Source organism: Haemaphysalis longicornis, unplaced genomic scaffold (assembly GCF_048455015.1).
Source record: "Haemaphysalis longicornis isolate Haplotype H1 unplaced genomic scaffold, Haemaphysalis longicornis Haplotype H1 scaffold_9, whole genome shotgun sequence".
Taxonomy (NCBI): domain Eukaryota; kingdom Metazoa; phylum Arthropoda; class Arachnida; order Ixodida; family Ixodidae; genus Haemaphysalis; species Haemaphysalis longicornis.
The window spans coordinates 72,940,661-72,962,953 of record NW_027526460.1 but is presented as its reverse complement, the minus strand read 5'-3'; the positions used below and the strand labels follow the sequence as shown (position 1 = coordinate 72,962,953).

General features: G+C 48.1%; 2 protein-coding genes across 4 annotated transcripts in view; one reads left to right on the top strand and one right to left on the bottom strand.

The window, feature by feature from the left end:
- Positions 1 to 940: 940 nt before the first annotated feature.
- LOC144153257 (uncharacterized) lies at positions 941 to 7,281 on the top strand. The gene is made up of 2 exons (XM_077684910.1): positions 941 to 2,358; positions 7,275 to 7,281. Exons 1-2 carry the CDS (start codon positions 941 to 943, stop codon positions 7,279 to 7,281), a joined length of 1,425 nt encoding a protein of 474 aa, XP_077541036.1.
- Positions 7,282 to 8,136: 855 nt separating this feature from the next.
- The window catches only part of LOC144151460 (cytochrome P450 2J4-like), a 43,941-nt gene continuing 29,784 nt past the window's right edge, over positions 8,137 to 22,293 (bottom strand). For all 3 annotated transcript variants that reach the window (XM_077682512.1, XM_077682510.1, XM_077682511.1), the window contains 5 exons: positions 18,657 to 18,958; positions 17,647 to 17,759; positions 15,088 to 15,349; positions 11,419 to 11,606; positions 8,137 to 9,128 (listed from right to left, as the gene is read on the bottom strand). In XM_077682512.1, coding sequence (XP_077538638.1) covers positions 8,938 to 9,128; positions 11,419 to 11,606; positions 15,088 to 15,349; positions 17,647 to 17,759; positions 18,657 to 18,958 — 1,056 coding nt within the window. In that variant the 3' untranslated portion in view covers positions 8,137 to 8,937. The remainder of the gene's footprint in view (positions 9,129 to 11,418; positions 11,607 to 15,087; positions 15,350 to 17,646; positions 17,760 to 18,656; positions 18,959 to 22,293) is intronic.

The following is a 22,293-nucleotide window of genomic DNA, read 5'->3' as shown; positions in this document are numbered from 1 at the left end:
GCATATTTTACGAGGCGTTCTGGCGACTACACGGACAAAAATGCAGCAAAAGCAAGACCTTCAAAAAATCGTCCATTCATACGCAGGCACCCAACAAGACATACTAGATGAGATTCAACGCAATTTTGCCGGTGACAACCCATCGAGTCCGACAAGTACTGATCCGTACCGTGGCCAACATAACCCCGACCTCGATAGACCCTTCACAAAAGCTGAAATGGAGGCAGCCCTGGCCAAACTCACAAGGAATACTTCACCCGGCAAAGACAAGATTGCCAATAAGCTCCTCCGTAACCTACCTCCAAACGCAACAGAAGCGCTCCTAGAGTATTTTAACGTATGTTGGGAAACAGGCGAACTACCGGCAACGTGGAAGCACTCGGATGTGACAATGATTCCTAAGCCAAACAAGCCTCTACGTATTGAGAATCTTCGCCCTATATCACTGACTTCCTGCGCGGGTAAACTTCTTGAGCACATGGTCCACGATCGGCTCACGCCATATCTCGAGGACAACGGGTACATACCGGACACAATGTTTGGGTTCCGACAGCATCTGTCTACCCAAGATATCCTTCTGCTTCTGAAGGAGGACATCATAGACCGCTTGGATCGCCATCACAAGTCCTGTATACTTGCTATCGACGTCAAGGGCGCTTTTGACAATGTCAAGCATGAAAAGATCCTCGAAAATCTGCAAAATACTAATTGCGGCCCCAAAGCTTACAATTATGTTCAAAACTTTCTCACGAATCGCACGGCAACGGTGGGCATCGGCAACCTTCGAGGCGCAAAATTCCCCGTACCAAACAAAGGCACGCCTCAAGGTTCAGTGGTCTCCCCACTGCTTTTTAACATCGCCATGCTGCACCTGCCAAAGAAACTTCAAACTATCGAAGGACTGAGGCATGCTCTTTACGCAGACGACCTCACGCTGTGGATGAGAGCGCCTACAACTGGAAGACAACAGGATGCCCTGCAGGAGGCTATCGACGTGATAGTAAAGTACTTGGACTCTTGCGGTCTCCAGTGTGCTCCGGAGAAGTCCGAACTTCTCGTGCTGAAGTCTCGAACTCGAGGACGACCACCTAAACTTCTTGATCCGGATCCCAGCGTCACTCTTTATGGAGTGGAAATTCCCAGGGTCAACTCCCTTCGTGTACTAGGTCTGACCATACACAAGGATGGATCGGGTGCAGCTCATCTTCCCAAGCTACAACAAACGGTGACACAAGTCACCCACCTCGTTAAAAGAATCGCGAATCAACGAAGGGGGCTCAAAGAACAAGACACCTTGCGGATCATTCAAGCATTAATAACCAGTAGGATCACGTATGGCACCCCATACTTAGCCTTAAAAAACGCTGAAATAAACAAATTGGACATAATTATTAGGGCAGCAACCAAGACTGCTCTAGGCCTTCCTTTCATGGCATCCACCGACAAGCTCCTTAAATTAGGCGTACATAATACGTGGGAAGAGATGGTCGAAGCCCACAAAGCCAGCCAACGCGAACGCCTCAAGCTCACTCCTACAGGCAGAGCAGTACTCCGTTTCCTCAGTTACAGTGAAACCTACATCGCGGACACCGACCAAAAAGCGAGACTACCATCGGAACTCCGAGAGACAATCTGTATAGCACGCATACCACGTAACATGCATCCCACTTACCACAAAGAAAGAAGACAGGCAAGATCGAAGGCACTCCTCCGAAAATATGAAAAGGATCCTAACACCAGATACACAGACGCTGCTCGATATCCAGACCACACTGCTTTCGCAATAAGCGTCACGGACCCACGAGGCAGGGAATTGACGTCGGCAACAATACCGGCTCGTAACCCCGAAACTGCAGAAGAAGCAGCCATCGCCTTGGCAATGACGACCTGCAGCGACCGAGCATTGATATTCACCGACTCCCAAGCGGCATGTCGGAACTTCCAGAAAGGACGCGTGTCCGCGACGGCTCTTAATATCTTAAAGACGCGCCCCCAACTTCCTGACACCTACGTCACCTGGATCCCGGGGCATGAAGGGATGGCGGGAAACGAAGCAGCGCACGCTGCAGCCCGAGAGCACACCAGCCGGGCCTTCCTGCCACCCGACATCCGTGCTGCAACGGGCGCAGCAGACGTACCCATCACCTACAGGGCCATACTTCAGCACTATCGACTTGAGCGGAGGAGATATCCCCCACCACACCCCGACCTCACCAAGGAAGAGAGCGTAATCTTTCGTCGGCTCCAAACAAACACGTACACACACGGAATAATCATGAACCGCATCTACCCCACGCAATTTTCATATCTCTGCCCTTACTGCGACATACCCGACACCTCGGCACACATGATCCTGGAGTGCCCTTGCGATGACCGCCGTCCAGACCCACCTGTGGATAGCCGAGCATCCTCAACAACCCTGACTGCCGCACCACAAGATATTGCAAGCGCCCTTACCACCGGTGACCACGACATCGCTGAAAAGTGGGAGGCACTGCTCGTCTACGAGGATCCGGAGAACCAGAAGAATCTGGTGAACCGGGCGAAGACGGCAGCCACCGCCAAAGGTTTCCTGGACTGAGGAGACCTACCACCTCGGACCGGCAAGGATCAAGTCCTGGCTAGTCTTTTCAGCAAATAAACGTTTATTTCTCTCTCTCTCTCTACTGTTATTGCCACTGCCATTCATTGCACTAGCCATCCAGCGCTCAGATACGCCCAGATTTTAGGTCCCGGAACTGCCATCATCGTTCTGTGCATAACTTGTACCCATTAGAGAGGCTCTGATTGCTGTAACCGGAATCAATTTGCAGCCCGGGGCGCGGATCGTAGTTCGCACCGATGCTCTAAAGCAGTCCGCAGGCGATGAGGCGCGCCGTAGTGGAGGTCTCCGGATTAATTTTGACCACCTGGCGATCTTTAACGTGCGCCGAAATCTCGTACGCGCATGCATTTTCAGTTTGAGCCTCCATCAGAAAAGCGACCGCCGCGGCCGGGAATCGAACCCGCGACTTCGTGCTCAGAGTTAATTATCTAAACGTCCCACTTTTAAAACTTATTCGCCTGACAAGAATGTTAATTAAAAGCACTATGCCTACAAATTATTTTCTGAAGGCTTGAATAACGTTCTGAAAAAATCCCAATGTCCTAAATTTACTAATACCAGCACGTGTGTTATATCAAGTACGGGTACATAGGTAAATGTTGCTGGGGTACGCGAAACGTGGACAATATTAGGATGAAACATAACCCTCAAAACAAACGCACATTAGAGGCATCAAATTATATACAGAAAAGTAACTGAAATTTCTGTTCCAATTAAGCTTAGCGGTGTTTCTTCGAGGTGGCAGGCCAATGCTCCCTCAGGAGAATCCCTGATTGATTATGGGGTTCAACACGCGGACGCTACGCAGGCGATTAGGCGCGTTGTAGTGGAGGGCTCCGGATTAATTTTGGCCCCCTGAGTATCTTTAACGTGCGCCCAAATCTCGAACACAGCGGGCGTTTTGGCTTTTCGCCTACATCAGAAAAGCGACGGGCGTCGCCGGCAGCCGAACCCTTGTCCTAGTGCTAAGCAGCGGAACTCGAACTGGGGCGCCGCGGGGGCTTCCCTCAGGAGAATTAACAGCCAGCATTACTGCTTCATAAAATTCGCTAGATTGTATACTACTACCCTGAAACCACAACATCGTTATGAGCGCAGACGGGCAAAATGAGGGAGACTTTGATTGGCGCTAGTTGTGGAAGTAGACGTTCAAGAAAAAAATCTCCAACTGTGTGTGCGCGCGCGCGCGCGTGTGTATGGGGGGTGGCGGTTATATGGCAAAAAGTTGTTTTAAATGCAGAGCATTTCAGTAACTCACGATGTCACCCGCGTTGACGTCCGTCGTAGTCCGCACCGTCGTTGTCCGCACCCCTCCCCCTACACTATATAAAAAAAATACTATCCGGCGCCTGGTTTCGATCCCTCGGGGGATCGAAACCAGGCGCAGGGTCGATCGACCCTGCGGGCGGAACGCAATGTACATGGTGCTCTACCCACTGCGCCACAAAGCCGACACAGAATGGGAGGCTACGAACGCGCCTTATATCCTTGACTCATTCAAACTACGTCAAGAAGCTGCTGATACAACGCATTCACTACCACCAACTCCCCAAACACTAAACGTTAACGCAATACACCCACCCCCTATGCGACGCATTTACTCGAGTCCCCCTCGCGGGGAGATGGGCCCAATTTTCTTATTAGCAGAAGATTATTATACTTTTCTTCTACCACAACTGAGAAACTTGTTCATGTAGAGCAATTGCTGTTATTTCTCACATCAACGCCCTACACATTCTGATATATTTAAGGCGCTCCTAACTTTTCAAGGCTGCATTCGAGAATAAGGCGGCATGCGGCTTAACGCCAACCATAAAGAATCCCTAATGAGCAAATTTCTTCAAAAGGCGCACCGAAACAAAATAAAAAAAATCATGCACTCCTCCGCTAGCGACGACGATAGTTAAACTCGAAGTTTCTCGTGACTGTTTCTTTGGTTTGCCAATCCCCTACTGGGAGTATGTGCTACTCTGGAGGTACGCACCCCTTTTATAGAATACCCGCAGCAACTCCTGGGTGTGCACTCCGTTCCCCTGACCACTGGACGGAGGGCCTGGGCCGCTCGGACGAAGACTCCCAGCGCCCACTGGTCACCCGAGCACAAGCCGTGGTGGCGGCCCTTCGGGCAGCCATGGCGGCCCCTTAGGCCAGTGGTGTCAATAAAAGTTTCTCTCTCTCTCTCTCTCTCTCTCTCTCTCTCTCTCTCTCTCTCTCTCTCTCTCTCTCTCTCTCTCTCTCTCTCTCTCTCGTAGGCCTGACGTTTGGGTTTGGGGTGTACGGCGCTAGTGGGTACCTGCTGCTTGGCGTTCACTTCGACCTCGCCGAAATGGAGCAATGGGCAGACGCCGACTTCATAACGCGAGCGACCGAGATTGAATTCCGCCCAAGGGAAACGTTTTTTAAAGACGATAGTCTTTCTTGGGCTACTTAAACCCAGAAATTTTGGTCTGTCTGTCTCTAACTCGATTCAGCCACCCGGCCAAAGTAAAATGCTTCCGGCGCAATAGTCTTATGTACTCACAGCCAAATGTAAACGTCTAAGCCCGGTTTATATGTTCATACTTGTAAACATATTTGAAGAAGAACAAGCGATTACGCAAATACAAGACAGGAAATTAGTACACAAGGCATATTTACAGTGTTTCTTTATTAAAAAAATTCATGAATGCGTGGCTTTTCGAGCGGCAAATGATATTCAACATCTACTGCAGAAAACCGCCGCCTCCTGGCGGCATATGAAAAAAAATTCCCCCGCATTTCCCCGAGGGGGAGAATGTGAAAGTGCGAATGCACGGTTGTCGGCCCGCTTGCGGCGCTTGCGCTCGGCCCCCGCAGCCCACTGGCTCGCCGCCTTCTCTTCCATCTCTTCCATCGGGTTTGTAGTATCACGTGTACACCACGCAGTTATCAAGCCGCTATAACGCCGCTGAGTCGCCAACGCACGCCGCTGACGACGTAGTTTGAATGCGTTAAAGATATAAAGCGCGTCACTAACACTGATATCACCGTCGCGTCCGTGGCTTGGTCGGTAGAGCGTCGCGCTGCGGCCACAAAGTCCTCGGATCGAAACCTGGCGCCGGATGCTGTTTCTTTTTAAATATAGAGGAGCAATGCGGACGCCGACGCCGCCGCCGCCGCCGACGCCGGCGGTGGATGGTTTGGGGTCGCTTTTAAAATTACGCGGCAGCAGCAACGAAAGGTTCTACTAGCCAGTTTCCACGTTCTGCTTGGAACGCACGTAGAGCACGGCCAGGCGGTTCTATAAACCTTGCAGTCGGCCGCCTCCATTCACGCGCGTTTCCGCCGTACTGCAGCACTGGCATCGAGGAACCCGGCCCGTAGCATTGGAACGCGGTAAATTCAAATCGCCTTGCGCAAACCTTTAGTGTGTTTACCCTCTGGGAAGGTGAAGTTTTCTGTTAGTTTTGCGTTGATGACGTGTTTCTCAAGTCTGAATTTTTCGTATGTCCGGGAGTATGCCGGATGTGGCCCCTGGCAGACAGCCCTGGTGAAGCTCTGAAAATTAGTTTTCGGTCAAGGGATCATTTGCAGCACATTTCGCGCAAGTTAATTTGCCACGGCAGTAGTCCGTATAGCGCCGACACTTAAAGCAACGGCGTGGGTTGCGTATGTGTGGTGGTACTTGATATCTTATAAAGCCTGTTTTTTTTTGGGATGAGCGCGACGGTACAGGAACAGCACGAGAGGTGAGCAGGAAAGAGAAGGGACGCATGTGCCTGCCAGGGGTGCCAGTCGACTATCGTCTTTCGTCGACATTTCAACGAAAGGAGCAGATACGCGGTCAATTTTCGGCTTTTCAATTTTCGTCGCAGCTCGTTCTTTGCATAGTGTCGCCGTCAGGAATGGTTCATCATTTCATCGTCGGATGTCCTTGGGATAGCCGACACATCAGGCCCCTTGGACCGCGCACCTTTTCGGGTGCCTTTTGCCTGAAGCTCCCAAACCGAGGGCGTTTGAAGCGCCAAAGGTGGCACAGGCGGTGCGGCGGGAGTGGGAGCCGCTGCGAGTCTCACCGCGTTTTTTTTGTAGGCGCCCTAAGGTATACTGGGGGCCGGGGTAGCAGAGATGACAGGAGTGGCATCGTTCCCGTCGATGTTCGTTGCTACCGCCGCTGCTGAGTGCTGTCCTGCGATGTGGTGACAAGGTGGGCTGCCAGAGGCCACCCAAGGGGGGGTGTGGCGAGGGTGGGACCAGATTACTCTCACTGACCTGAGTCGCCGCCGAAACTAAACGATAATACGCACCCGGCGAGCTGCATTGGCGTACCTCCCCAGGGGAAAAGAGGCAGAATTCTCCCGGCCCTCTGGGAAGGTGATGTTTTTGGTTAGTTTTGCGTTGATGACATGTTTCTCAAGTCTGAATTTTTCGTATGTCCGGGTGTATGCCGGATGTGGCGCCTGGCAGGCAGCCCTGGTGAAGCTCTGAAAATTACCGTTTTTGGTCAAGGGATCATTTGCAGCTCATTTCGCACAAGTTAATCTGCCACGACAGTATTCCGTAGCGCCGACATTGAAAGCAACGACGTGGGTTGCGTATGTGTGGTGGTACTTGATATCTTATAAAGCCTGCGTTAATTGATTCAGGAAGTATAGGGTGGTTGAACGTCAGGATGAGATGCTTTGTCGGGATCTCCTTATCATCTCTGCAGATCGTGATGCGCCTCGCAGCCATAGCACCCTGTTACTATAAGCCTTCAAGTAGATCGGCGTCCGTTTCGGTCATCAGATCTGTCTCGGAGATCACACCCCAGGTGCCGTTCCAGCTCCGGTGGTGTGGGACCTTAATATCAAGACTGACCAAGCGGGTTTGTTTCGTGATGTTCATGGCTTGGTCATGACTGTTCTCTTCGACAAGAATTTCTTCTGTTCTCAGCTTTTTCTACATGAGTTACCTATGATACTCCAAGAAACTTTAAAAACACGAATAGAGACTGTGAAGTTAGAGGTCTTGCGGAATAGGCTGACTCGATCACAAGAAAACGAGAGTAGTTGTCATAGTAAAGATGGTTGAAGAAAGTGGTGTAAAGGACACTTCAGTGCGGCCTCTTTTCAGGGACCGATCACATTTTCTTGTGGGTTCTGAATTTACCATGCGGCTTATACAAAATGCAGGAAACCTGGGTACTTTTTTCTCTAGCCTTACCCTGATAAGTAGAGGGGTCCCGGAGCTCCTGCCTGGTAACCATACAGGAAGCCCATTGGCCGGATCTTGACTTTGGCTCCGACAGCCACCGTTCGTAGTTTCTCAACCTTCACCTGTAAACACCTAACCACGGTTGATCCCAGCTTATGTTTGGGGGCTTGGGGTCCGTGGTGTCGCAAATACCGTCACCTTAAATACACCAGGTGCCGCATGCGGGGCCGCTCTGGAATATGGAATTCCCTTCATGAAGCCGAAAGTATGCTCCTTCCGCACGATATTCTGTTGTTCGCGAAGCCGAACCGTCTGTGATTTCTAATTCTTTTATTCAACAGCATTTGCAGCGATGCTGATGCACGATCTAGTACACGTAAAATAAAATAGAAGTTTATTTTATGTTCTTTACAAGACATGACGGGGCGAGAGAAAAGGCTGCTATGGACAGCTTCACGAACTCTCGTACCGTACGGGTGTGCGGTCAGTAGATGGCAGGTGACATCCCAGAGGGTTTGCGTATAATCATTACAGTGCAATTTCAATAAGACAGTCTTTTCTGTAACATTCAGTAAAAAAATGCTATTAGGACAAATATGGTTAAACGAAACAGAAATGAGAAAGAACAAGTTTTTACAATATCTAGCGGAACATTGCTTACATACATACCCAGAACTGGTACTCTTCTGGGTAAAATAAAAAAATAAAAGAGCAATCACGTGTAGAAGATAATGTGAATAAGGCAATAAAAAAGCTGATGAAGTGACGCCGTCACTTCTATTCACCGCGACGTTGGAAAAAATGGTGTGCACTATAGACTTATACCAGATAAACAAGAAAAAATATATACAGTTATACAGGCACATACTTTTCCAGTACAGATATCAAAGGAAAGTAGTAACTGAATACAATATTTCACTGAAGCTCTAGGTAGTGCAAATCCACTTCCTTCCTTAGTGCTTTGTCCAAATCCAAGGCAGGCATGCACCCCTCCGTGTAGACCCGGTGAGCGGATGCCGTGGGCTTTTGAGAAGCAGAAGGGATCCTAGTTATTATATGTTGGTTAAGTTATGTTTGACGGGAAGCAAGGTTCCCTCAGCGCGTGCGTGGTTACTAACGTACGTTCAAGCGTAACCGGGATGCGGAAGGTTGCAGGATGTTTTGTGGCTACTGGTCACTTATGCTCGTACTTCCCGCGGCCGGAATATCATCTCCTGTGGCTTAGGGCGAAGCGAGAGCCCGAGCACTTCGTCGAAATTAAGACCCGGTCCATCCGGGGGAGGCTCCACGACGAAATGCTGCAGGATGGTCGTGAAGTAGATGAACACCTCCATGTTGGCGATCACTTCTCCAGGGCACGAGCGCTTACCTGCAATCGACGGCATAACAAATGTCGCTGTTGGGGGCACCAAGATGGCAAACACGATAAGTAGCTTCTTATAGCGCATGACATGATAATGGAAACAACAGCAACAACAATGATAACGACGACCTCCATCACAAAAACAACAAGCCGGTCTAAAAAGACGACAAGAAAAAAATTACAAGCATCTTCCCGCGGGGGGAACCATGGGGTGATGCGACGCATCGGGGGTAACGGGGTGGCTGGTGCTGGGTATGATCGCGCCAGCCAGCGCGATATCAGAATTGTTAGTCTCCATTCAAATCATCGGTGGTCATCGGATGTCAGCGGAGCGCCGGCGATGGAACGACTGAGCGGAGCGGCGCAGTTATCGCGTTTATATGTACCGCGCGTTAACGGTGAGGGGAATGAGAGAGAGCAGCGAATGCGCATGTGTTAACCGAGCGCTAACGCGCGCTGCAGCACAGTTGGCGTTGCGGTGAGAGCGGGCGCTAACACACAGATGGCGCTGCGGTGAGAGCGGCGTTACCGCGCAGCTGACGTGGCGAGGAGAATGGGGGAGGGATGTGGACTACGGATGGACGCCGGAGGGACAAGGCGAGTTAAAGAGATGCGTCGCATCTAAAATTCTGTAGTTTTGTAGCATTTTCGCGTGTCGTACTGTCGGCGCGTATTCTTGTCGTGTCGTGATTCTGATGTTCTGTCGTGTGTCGTATTCCTGTCCTGATTTTGATGTTCCGTCGTGCCGAATTCCTGTCTTGTCGTGATCCTGATGTTTCATCAGTAGTTGCACATGGTTTGAATGTTATTGCCCATTGTGAAGAGTAGCGTAAATGGCAGTTCTGTTGTGACTACAGGAGCGTTTGTCGTTGAGAAAATTGACTGTGTAGTTACGAGAAAAATGTGTGTCATAAACAACAGATGGCTTTATCGTAACAACAGGACTTCTGTTGTCGCAACAAAGTTGCTTGTCGTACGACAGGAATTCTTGTTAGGTTTTCGCTGTATTCCTGTTGTGATTTTGGACTGGGAACAGCGGCAACAACGACTACGACAACTAAACAACAATAGCAGTACCACGCGGAAACAACAGCAACAAGCACCTCCACAACACCGGCAACGACCACAAACAACAACAATAACAGGACAAAAAAGGCTTCCCACGATTCACGGTGTAAGCATGGTTGACAAGCTAAGACAAAAGAATGCAGCGCACAAAACATGATCGTCCAAGGCAGCGTTCAAAGGAGGGAATACACAAAATACGATTGTTTGTAGTTTCCGACTTAGCATAGACCTCAGTAAATTAGCTTAGTTAAACTTAGAATGTCTACAGGTTTATCTAAGCACAGAAACAACGAAACGCCTGTTTCGCTATGGCTTTGTGATGCTGCCGGAATTGCTTAGCAGCAGCGGCTTTATGTCATTGACGCCCAAGCATGACTGAACTGGCGACACAGAAAATTTCTTGTGCCAGGAAAATATATGGCACACAGAATGGCTAATGGCTGAATAAATAAAAAAGCGGCCAAAGAATGCTTGGATCAATGCCAGATTTTTCGATTTTTCGAGGAATCACCTGTAAAGATAACCCAGTAATGGAGTTTAAAGAAACTGGGTGCGTTTGGGTCGGGCTGATATTTGAAGAAGGGGCCTTCAGAATGTGAGACATTCATGCATGACCAACACCACCACATCTAGGTGACTTTTGCTGACTGAACGTGAACCTAAAGAACGCATTGTAGCCTTTAACAAAGAAACTTGTGTTACAGACGTGCCATGAGGCCTACATGATCAATTTGAGCATGGTATTTGCAAAAGTAGCAAATGAATAACTTGGAAACCGCGTTCCCTCTCAACGTTCTTTTTCTTGGCGTTACGAAGTTGGTATGGGCTGCCAGAGCAACCGAGAGAAAATAAAAAAAAAGACGCAAAGGGGAAAAAAGGGTCATAATAAGAGGACACGAAAGGACACGAACACTAATGCTTTCCCGACCACTGCACCATGATGAGTGCTTAGGTATTTTCCTAACATTTGCATTACAATTGCCACTGATGCCTGCTGCGACAAAACTAACCACGGTTAGGTAGTTGTCCGAATAGTCACACTTCATGGGCTAAGAGATAACATTTCACGTACTCAGCACAAGTGACTTCAAATGTGCCATATTTTTTTCTGCTGGATGATGGGTGCTGGTAGCATGGTGATAAATTCAGCGACAGCGATACATTGCGGTAGGTTATTCACGAGAGTCCTTGAATGTACCCCGTGCAGGTCACGTCAGTATTGCATTACCGTAGGAGAAGGGGATGAATCGCTCGGGTTTCTGCGCCCTCGTTCCGTCATCCGTGAGGAAGCGCTCGGGCCGGAACACCTCGGGGTCCTTCCAGAAGGAGACATCGTAGAAGATGGACCAGATGGAGGCAATGACGATGCTGCCGCTCGGGATGACGTATTTACCCACGCGAACGTCCTTGCTGGCGCTGCATTTAAGAGGCGAGGAAAGGCTGGTAAGTACTGAAACGCGGCACTGGAATTCTAACTGTACGGGGTATGGAAGTGGGTTTTGACGCGAGCTTCAGTAAGTTCAGAACATGAACTACAAGAAACACAAGAGTTTATTTCCACGCTGATCCAGCTTACATTTCTAAAGATAAAGTGAGAAAACTAAGCCCAGTTCTACCCAGTGGGAAGTTTGCTGAAACAGGGGAGCGTTGGATCTCTTGTCTTGGCTCGACCGCAAACGGCCGCTCGCCCGAGAACTGCAGCGCCGTTGCCGCGCAGATTCTACGGTTCGCGCAAAGAAATCGGCAGCTAAATGTCAGCCACGGGGGGCTCATTTGTTGTTGTTGTTGCTGCTGGTGGTACTGCTGTTGTTTTTGTTGTCGTCATTGTTCAGTTGTCGTAGTCGTTGTCGCTGTTTTTATGGTAGTGGTTGTTTCTCCCTCCTATAACAGGAGGGAAATGAACCGTACCCTGCGAGACTACTGCGCCCTCTATCGGTGGGTCTGGGAACTTTCCCCTACCCCTACGTGACCCACGACCTGCAGCGGACAGAAAAGGCTCGACTTGTGTCACAAGATGCAGAGTATCGTCACTGAGGCATGCAAGTGAGCAACGGCGGCCATTTTGGTGTTTATAAGTGTTGCCAGGTTCCCGCTTCTGCGGCCTCACCCCCTACTTTGACGATGTCATTTGTAAAAAAGCACTGCCAAAGACGCAGCAACACGGCATCTTGGGACACACTTCTGGAGCTGAAAAGCTGCGAATCGCGTTATCTTTGATTCGCGTTCGGAACGACGCCACTCGCGCGCAGCCGCAGAGCAGATAGGACAAGCTGAGACTACCACAGTTGACCGACAGAATACGCATAAGCAACAAGATGGCGGTGCCCATGAACCGTCGCAGTGTGAACAAATGTAACGTGATGCTAACTGATCAATGATCACGGCGGCGGCACGGAACAATAGGAGAAAAAAGTGGCGATACTCTGTAACCTTATCTAGTGACACTAGGCTCGACCTGTAACAGCTAAGCCGCGAAAAATTATTCGTTCAACATATGAATAGAAAGCAAAGTGACGTCATAATCAAGTTGAGGGCAGAAGCAGCTAAGGAATTCGTGGTGCTAGGGAACACAACGCAGGACGAAACTCAAGAAAGGAGGAAACACGCGGGTAGGTAAAGTGGTTCATCTTTCGGGTGGCTCTCTGGTGGATGAAGATTAATGCTTACGTTTCCTTTGTCCAAACGTATCGCATGTTGGGGGCTTCCTATCAATCTCGCGGCCCACAATCTCAGAGGGCGCTCTATCGTTGCAGCTTTCTGCGTGAAGGACTGCACTGTACATTGTACTGTGCATAGTACACTGTGCACAGCTTGCTCGGGAAAAATTGTTGAAGAGAGTGTGAAGGGTCTCGCCCTATTTTAACGGACACCGCGAGAAGCCACGAACTCTCGATTCGCGCTGTAAAGACACCATCAAAACGAAATAGAAGTTCGGTCCGTTGAAAGAGCAAACTATTGCCACAGAGTGGGAACCGCGCCAATTTTATACAAATTACTTAACCTAGAAAACAAGGAAAAAAGAGTGAAAGTGGTCACTCACCCGACCCTTTCCACCCACTGCCTGTATGACGTAAGAAAAGCGAGTTTAAATGATTGAAGGCCGATCACAAAAGAACAGTGAATATGCATTGATTGGGCCGTAATGGGGCCTCCAGTTTCGCTCGAAATCAACGCTTGATTTCCAGCTGGGGCGTAAGCTACTGACTGGGCTTATTTGAATATCTCATCAATGAGGTTACTGCTGATGATCAGCGAAGGGAAATTTGAAGGTCAATATTTAAAAAAAAAAGAACAAACACCCCGGTCTGCTTGGAAAGAGTCGAGCAAAATTTACGAGGACAGCTATTTTCCATAACACAGACATTTAATTTGTTTTATGTGACCGGAGATACCAGAACCCAAAGATGCGACAACCGCGCGTGCGCTGTTTTGTTTCCCTGCTTTCTTTATCACAGTGAATATCCTTTATTGTTGTGTGGACCACTCCCTATGTGTGGACCACCTCCTTCTGCGTGAGGGCTTTCGGGGTATTTCGAATAAATAACGAAAGCATTAACGCCGTTCCACTCAATTTGAAAGCTGTCGGAAGTGCAGAGCAGTGATTGACCATAATGGACTGTAGCGCCGTTGCCCGTTCACTGCTACCACCCAATGCGATTCGCATTTCCCGCCTTCGCAGTGCTCGCACGCCCCATGCCTAGAACAGCGCCAGCGGGAGTTCTGTTCTTTGTGTGCTTGCTTTTCCTCCCGCACGTGCCGGCGTTGCACTGCCGCTTTTTAAAGACGATAGTCTTTCTTGGGCTACTTAAACCCATAAATTTTGGTTTGTCTGTATGTCTGTATGTCTGTCTGTATGTCTGTGACTCGATTCAGCCACCCGGTCAAAGCAAAACAATGCCTGCGCAATAGTCTTATATAGACACAGTTAAATCCACTCGTCTATGTTCGGTGTAAGGTTCATACTTGTCAACATTGTTGAAGAAGAACAAGACATTACGCAAATATGAGACAACAAATCAATACAGAAGTGATATTTGCAGTGTTCCTTTATAAAAAAATCAAACATGCTTCACTTTTGCGAAATTAAATATTTCATCAACTGCAGAAAAAGAATTCACTCCGCCGTCGCCGGCTTTCGCCCGCGCCACTATAGCTTCTGGCGCCATTTTAAGAAATCAACCGGCAACAGTTACGCAAGGTTCCACTAGATAGGTTCCACGTTCTGCTTGCAACGCACGTGGAGTAGGGAAACGCGGTTCTATAAACGTTGAAGTAGGGCGCCTCGATTAACGCACGTCGTCGCCGTACGGCAGCGTTCGCATCGACACACCCGGTTTGGAGCAGTGAAACGCGGGAAATTTAAAATGATTTAAGCAAAACTTTGGCGTCTTTACCTTGGGAGGAGCTACCCGCAAGTGGAACAACATGAGAGGTGAGCGGGAAAGCGAAGGGGTGCATTTACTTCACAAAAGCCGATAAAGACTATCTTCTTTTGACGACATTCGCAACGAAAGGAGCAGATACGCGGCCAATTGTTTTCGCTTACTATCGTAAAAACCAACCCAACGAGCGTTCCTAACTAAATGAACGCGGGCGCTGGCGGTTAATGACGTATATTTTGCCTATAATCTACCTGCAGTTTTCTTTGCGCTAAACAACGGGTAGATGTATGACAAGCGTCGGTGGTTCACGAGTTTCGAACGCTTATGATTACATAAACTGCTTGGCTTTCGAAGCGTCTGGGTTACGCCGCGACGACAGCCGCTACGACGCAACGCCGTGTGGCTCTACTTGGGTCCAGCGAGCGAGCTACGACGACAACGCGAGCCCCTACAGTGCTCTGCACTTAATAACCCGGTGCCCACAAGTTAATAAAGCGAGCGAATCGGAGCCTCACTGTCGCATGACGCTCAGGGGGTTGACGGGCTTGCAGCGCATCACCTCCCACATGAAGGCCTGCGTGAACGGCATCCGGTTCCGGTCTCCCCACGACACGGCGCTGCCCCGGCCACTGCCCAGCACGTCGTCGATCTCGGAGTGAATGCGGCGCTGCATCTCGGGATGGGTGGCGCTGTGCAGGAGTAGCCACTCGATGGCCGACCGTGACGTTTCGCTGCCGGCGCCGAAGAAGGACGCCACGTTGCCTTTGAGCAGGTTTCCTGCAGTTCAGACGCAGTGCCGCGGGAAGTTTGTTGTCATGATGTCAGCCTTTTTAAGTGCGAATGCACTTTATAAGCGACCCCAAACCATCCACCGCCGGCGGCGGCGGCGGCGTCCGCAGTGCTCCTCTATATTTAAAAAAGAAACAGCATCCGGCGCCAGGTTTCGATCCGAGGACTTTGCGGCCGCAGCGCGACGCTCTGCCGACCAAGCCACGGACGCGACGCTGATATCAGTGTTAGTGACGCGCCTTATATCTTTAACGCATTCAAACTACGTCGTCAGCGGCGTGCGTTGGCGACTCAGCGGCGTTATAGCGGCTTGATAACTGCGTGGTGTACACGTGATACTACAAACCCGATGGAAGATATGGAAGAGAAGGCGGCGAGGCGGTGGGCTGCGGGGGCCGAGCGCAAGCGCCGCAAGCGGGCCGACAACCATGCATTCGCACTTTCACATTCTCCCCCTCGGGGAAATGCGGGGGAATTTTTTAAAGACGACGGTCCTCCTTGGGCTACTTAAACGCAGACATTTTGCTCTGCCTGTCTATCTGTCTGACACAGAAGCTGCGTAATAGTTTTATACACTCACAGCCAAATTTAAACATCTTTGTCAACACTGTTGAACAAGAACAAGACATTACGCAAATTTAGGGCAGGAAATCAACACATAAGTGATGTTTGCAGTGTTCCTTTATCAAACATTTATGGATGCTTGGTTTTTGCGATAGCAAATGAAGCGGTTTGAGTTTAAGAACTCAAACGGCAACAGTAACGAAATGTTCCACTAGATAGGTTCCACGTTCTGCTTTGAACGCGCTTGGGGTAGGGCAACGTGGTATTAAAACGTTGGAGTAAGGTGCCTTGCTTCACGCGCGTCTCTGCCGTACGGCAGCGCTGGTATCGAGGCACGCGGCCTGGAGCAGTGGAACGCGGTAAATTTAAATTGACTTGAACAAACCTCTAGCGTGTTATGTTGGGAGGAACGAGACGGGAGAGGAACAGCTTGAGAGGTGAGCGGGAAAGAGAAGGGAGACATTTACTTGGCAGGGGCGCCAGTCGACTATCGTCTTTAGTCGACAGTGGCAACGAAAGGTGGAGATACGGGGCCATTTTCCGTAATAATTGTATCCAACCTGACTGGGAGGAGGCATGAGTGGCAGAAACATAGCGAACAATTTAGGGAATGCTAACAAGGGGAAGAAATGTGTACTTTACCAAGGATGACTGCCGGCGGCATTTTAATAAATGTTTTAGCTTGAGGACAGCTTTGCCGCGCTACAGGAAATAGATTGCGGCACAAAAACGGAGCTTTTTGTAACTAAGAAAGCGACTAAAACGAAACCTAACAAGTTTCAAAGAACTAGTGAAGTTATAGTCCATGAACAAATACTTAGGCTCTAGCCTTAGGCTTAAAGTTAAATAGCGGTGCGGAAAATGGGAAAGTTGGAACCAAGAAACGGAGATTTTAATGTTAAAATGTGTATCATCGTGAACAAGTGTACAGCCATTAAGGCGTTTGAACTTTCATGCAGTTAGAGTACTTAAAATGAACAAAATTTCCATCTTCAAATATGTCGTACAATGTGGCTACGTTCTGAAATGAGGAAGTTCACAGTCTTTGTAGGAGGAATAATACGCTGGCTCGCTAAACACCTTCCGAATCATCTTCGTTCGGCTCATGTGCTCAATGACGCGGCCAAATTTGCTTGCCTGACGTCTACCACAGATTTGATCATCTCCTAGATTCTCGCCCATATAGATAGCATTTGGGAGCTTAATTCAAGGTTCGGTTACGATTATTCGCGGAGTTTTGTCGCAATATGCTGTGTACGAAACTTTAGTTCCAAAACTGGTATTGGTTAGTGAAATTATACACAATTGGGCTGAAGGTATTTCGCAAAATAAATCAGAGGTTCTATAAAGGGGACACAAGGGTAGGTAAACGTTGACTAAAGGTTTTTTCATCAGTGAGTGTTATAACTCTCTAAATTTGTAGTAGGGCCCGGCTCTGACGCTTTCCCGCGAGCACAGCTATGCAGACACCTGAAGCTTCCGAAGAGTGCGACAATTTTGCTAGCTTATGTCAACATTTTTGTTGAATAAATTAGTCTGAAAACGGTTTTCAGAAGCTGCCGCAAATGTATGGAGAGAGCACGGGTGTAATCTTAGAATAAATATTGAACAGCATAAGTGCATTTGGCTTGTGCTTCTGTACTTTATGTCCTGCTAGCTACTGTTGCAATTTACATAACGACTGCGTATGGCCTTCGTTTGGCTGAAACGTGTGTACGTACGCGTGAAGGTCCTGTTGCCTTCTCCCTGCTGTTTCATTTCGCTGAGGAAGCCGTCGATGTAGTCCCGTACAAGACCGTCTTGGTACGTGCTCTGGTGGGAATTAATCTTCGAGCTAGATGCAGGGCAAAAAAAAAAAAAAAAAGACCAGACAAAATTCCACTGAGGGTCGCTCACGGAATAGTAATTATATATTTCATCAATTTAGTTGAGGACTCCGGCTTGATTTTAACCACCTGTGGATCTTTAACATGCGCCGAAATCTGAAACACACGGGTGTTTTCGCTTTTCGCCTCCATCAGGAAAGCGGCCGTCGCTGTACATGATTGTTGCCGGTCACTATGTAGGTTAAAGCTTCGCGAAGATGTGCTAACGCCTCAGGGCCAGAGAACCGCTCTTGTGATTAGCAAAGTTCTAAAAAAAAATTACCACCCCTTCGTAAAGAAAGTTTAGAGAGGCGCGAGAGTTCCCTGACATCAAAAGAGCGGGAAAAGGGCGCCAGAACCTTCGGCAAAAGTGCGCCCAATCTTCGCTCTAAGTGCGTCCAACCGACCGTCAATCCTTCGGAGACCCAAATCGCAAACGACGAACGAACCCATGCGACCATTTTTTGCGCACCGAGTAAACGCATCAACGAACGATATGAAAGGTATACCGATACGTGGCTTATGAAAAAAAAGGTATACTATTGTACTTTTTCTGTATGAACGATACGCGTGTTGTCTTGTCTAGAACCGTTCCTTCTTCGCGATTTTCAAGTAACCGTTTTGGCGAAATAGAAGCGCGGTTTCACGCGCGTGCAGTGTGTCCGGAGATCTTAGCCGAGCTTTTCGGTCGACCAAAGTAGCACTGCTATACTACTACAACTACCAACCAGTCTATGGGGAAAAACATTAGTTTTTTTACAGAACACCGTCAGTCCCCCAAGAATGCTTTAGCTTTAAAAATACATCCCGTCTGGCCCTTAAATTAGCTAGAACAGTGCCAAGGAGCGCAGCGGCGGCCCACTCACTCGGCGAAGTCCTCCCTTCGCTCCAGGGCGTCCCTCAGCTGCTCGCAGGTTCCGAAGCGGAAGAAGACGAGCAGCTTCCGCAGCCAGGGGAAGAAGTTGATGGCCGACACCTGGGCCGACAGCGCCGGGATGAGCTCGATCAGCTTGTCCAGGTAGATGCGCTCGGGGTCGTCGTACTCGAAGCGGCGACCGAACACCAGCGCCGAGATTACGTTGGACGTGCTGGGTGTCAGCACATCCGTGGGGACCAGGCGGCCGCCCTTGCGGGCCTCGACCTCGCGGAGGAGATACGACAGCTCCTCCTGCACTTGCGCAAATGACAGTTTGTTTTCGTTATTTTAACACGAAAGCGTTTTATTCCTGGACACACCAAGATTTCACTGACGTCATATCCGTCACGGAAATGACGCCAGTACAACGAAGCAAGCGGCCTGCAAAGGGTGCACCCCAGCACTTGGGTCTTCTTGCGGGGAAGCAACCTTTAGTACTAAAGAGTACGTTATGCTTCGGGTTTTTCGTTTTCGGGTTTTATATTTTAACTCGAAGGTGTTTTATGCCGGGATACACCAAAATTTCACTGACGTCATATCCGTGACGGAAATGACGTTAGTACACCTTTGCCGAAGCAACCCGCCAGCAGGACGTCGCTGGGCAAGCACACCCACAAGACAGCCACCGACCGGCAAATAATGTTCAGCTGCAGATTTCTCTGCATATTTCACTTTCTCGTTTTACGGATTCCTATCACAGAGGAATCAACCACATTTTTCCAATCTTGCATGCCCCACTGTGATTTGTTAGCCTGTGCACTCATGATCAGCAACCGTATACACTAGATGAAGACTCTACAGTAAACGAAGAATGCCCATGCACCAATTAAAGAAACTTGAGCAAACCATGCGTGTTTTTTGTTCTGTCATAACTTGATGAGCGCTGCATTTGTGAGGCAAGAAAACACGAAAAAGGAATCGTGATCTCGAAAACAGTGAAGTGTACTTAGAGGGCCTTGAACCGCGGAGTGTCTCTTTTCAGCACTCCGGATTATTCCCGTGTGCTAAAGGCGTGCTGCGGTTTACACATCTGTAAGTCACATCTGCAGTTCTTTTATTGGGCCATTTTGCCACAGGGCATCAAAGGAATGGACGGATAAATGAGATAATCGACGGTATCAAGCGGCTTCATGCACTACAAAATACTGTATAGGCTGTTCTCAGCGAGAAAGTCCAAAATCTGCTTCCACCACGCGTGCAACAATGAATATCGGGAGGACGGCCTGGGCGATGTCCTGTGGTTAACATGTGCCGGGTTCGGGCTGACCGGGGTCCTGGACGTGTCCCCACAAAATGGTTCAAAGTCGCTTCCGCAGCGGAAGCAGGGCCGTACACTCTAAACTTTTTTTCCACCCATATACTCCCTAGAGGTTCTTTTTCGCCTGTCCTCTAGTGATCCTCCTTGTAGGAGTTTTTTTACTACATGGAACAGGGAGGTTTTGTTTACCTCCTCAAAACAGGGTGTTTTTAGGTGATAGAAAGGAGGTAGTTAGGGAGTGTTAAGAAATGTTAGGGAGAATTTAAGGAGATCAAAATGGAGGATTCTTTACTTCCTCAAGGCGTTTTTAAGTGATGTTTATGGACTTTTTAGGTGGTTGAATAGGAGCTTATTATGGCTCCCTTGGGAAGTACTTATGTTATTTTAGGGGCGTTTTGAGGAGGTTCAAGGGAAGCATTTACTTCTTTTGCATGGAGTTTTGCAAAGTTGGGGCGGTTTTGTAGGCCTTCCGAAAGGAGTTTTTTCAAGGCCACAAGGGAGAGTTTCTAGTTCCCTGCGGGAGTACTGATTTCACACGGTTTTGCTCGGTTTCAGGTTTATTTCAAACGAACTTTCGCATACGAGTTTACATGGTACATGGTGTACACAAGGAGGCTCCGAAATAAAAACTTAGGGCGACCTCCTATAAGAAAGCAAAAATGGTAAATTGCTAAAAACACGCCAGTTAGGAATGGAAGACAGCAATAGAATGCTAGTTGAACAAACCGTAGAATTAATATTACTACAAGAACTGGAAATACGCGAAAAACAAAGATAGGCGCAAACACAACCACATGGTAAGTGAAATCATTATATAATAATAGCGGATCAAGAACGCGTCAGTACTTATCAGAACTTATCAGAACGCATCAGCACTCAGTACACAAAGTGAAAAAAAATGGTTGCAGTGGTTTACAACAACAAAAAAATTTCAGTTGGTGGTGAAATGAGCGATCTGTGTGCTAGTTGAACAAACCGTAGAAACAATATTACTACAAGAACTGGAAATACGCGAAAAACATATAGGCACAAACACAACGGCATGGTAAGTGACATCATTATATAATACTAGAGGATTGAGAACGCGTGAGTACTTATCAGTACGCATCAGTACTCAGTACACAAAGTGAAAAAAATGGTTGCAGTGGTTTACAACAACAAAATTTTTTTTCAATTGGTGGTGAAATGTGCGAGGGCTGTGTAACGATTTGATATTGAAAGGTAACGAGCATTTTGTAGATGGTAAAGGCACAAGAGATAAATGATGTAGGAGACAGACAGCAATGAGATGGCTATGGATAAATGAGTAATATAAAGAACGAGAAATATGCTGCGCAAAATACCAGTGCGTTTTGATAAAGACACAAATGCGCCAAGAAAAGCGACCCAGTCTGAGGGGTTAATTGCAAGGATATAGAACAGAATGGGTGGTATCGCGACAGCTTCTTCAGAGTGCGAAGAAAAAGCCATGTAATTCGTGTTTTTCCGATAATTTTGAGTTGATTCATTTGGCACCAGTTGCCAACATTATTTAGATAATTGTTTCAAGTTATATTAGTTGTTTAATATTATTGCTTCACTAAAAGATAGCTGTATTATCAGCATACAGAAGGGCCCATCAAATATCCCCTGTTCAGTAAAAAAAAAGAAAACGTCAGAAACATAATACGAAATTCTTTAAACTACTATCCAATGATTACAGGATTGAAAACAAATAAAATATTGGTGAGGGATATTGATGCGATAAAAGGTAATTAGTTCTAAATCCTTCACACGTGGTTTGGTGCTGGCAAGGTCCAAAAAGGCATGTTCCACAAACGTTAGAGCTCTGTGTGCCTTCTTGGGATATTGAATGTTGAAAACCCAGAACGATGCAAACAGACTACACAGTCCTCCCAGTAAAGATGATGCAGTCAAGACACTCTGGCCATCGATGCGGAGGCTAATTTCCCCTTTCGCGGAATGCAGGCAGGGAGTCAAAGGAGCATCTACCTGAAAAAGCAAAAAAGAAAAAAAAATGCCCCACATGTAAAATTCAAAACAGGCACTATGGTTAAACGAACTTAATAATTCGGCACAGTAATAAAATTATTATGCCAGGTTCCCTGCGAATTTCAGTACTTAAATTAGGAATGCAAAGGCTTCATAAAACGAAGTGCCAGTACATTAACCATCCTGGCTTTTGCAGCAATAAAAAAGATATTACTTCCGCACAATATACTCGAGCACAACTTTAAATGACAGTGAAGTTAAAATGCAAGTCTCTCTAGGTTGATAGATTAGCTTACAGGGAACACTATTATACCCCTCTTACACCTTACCCCTTACA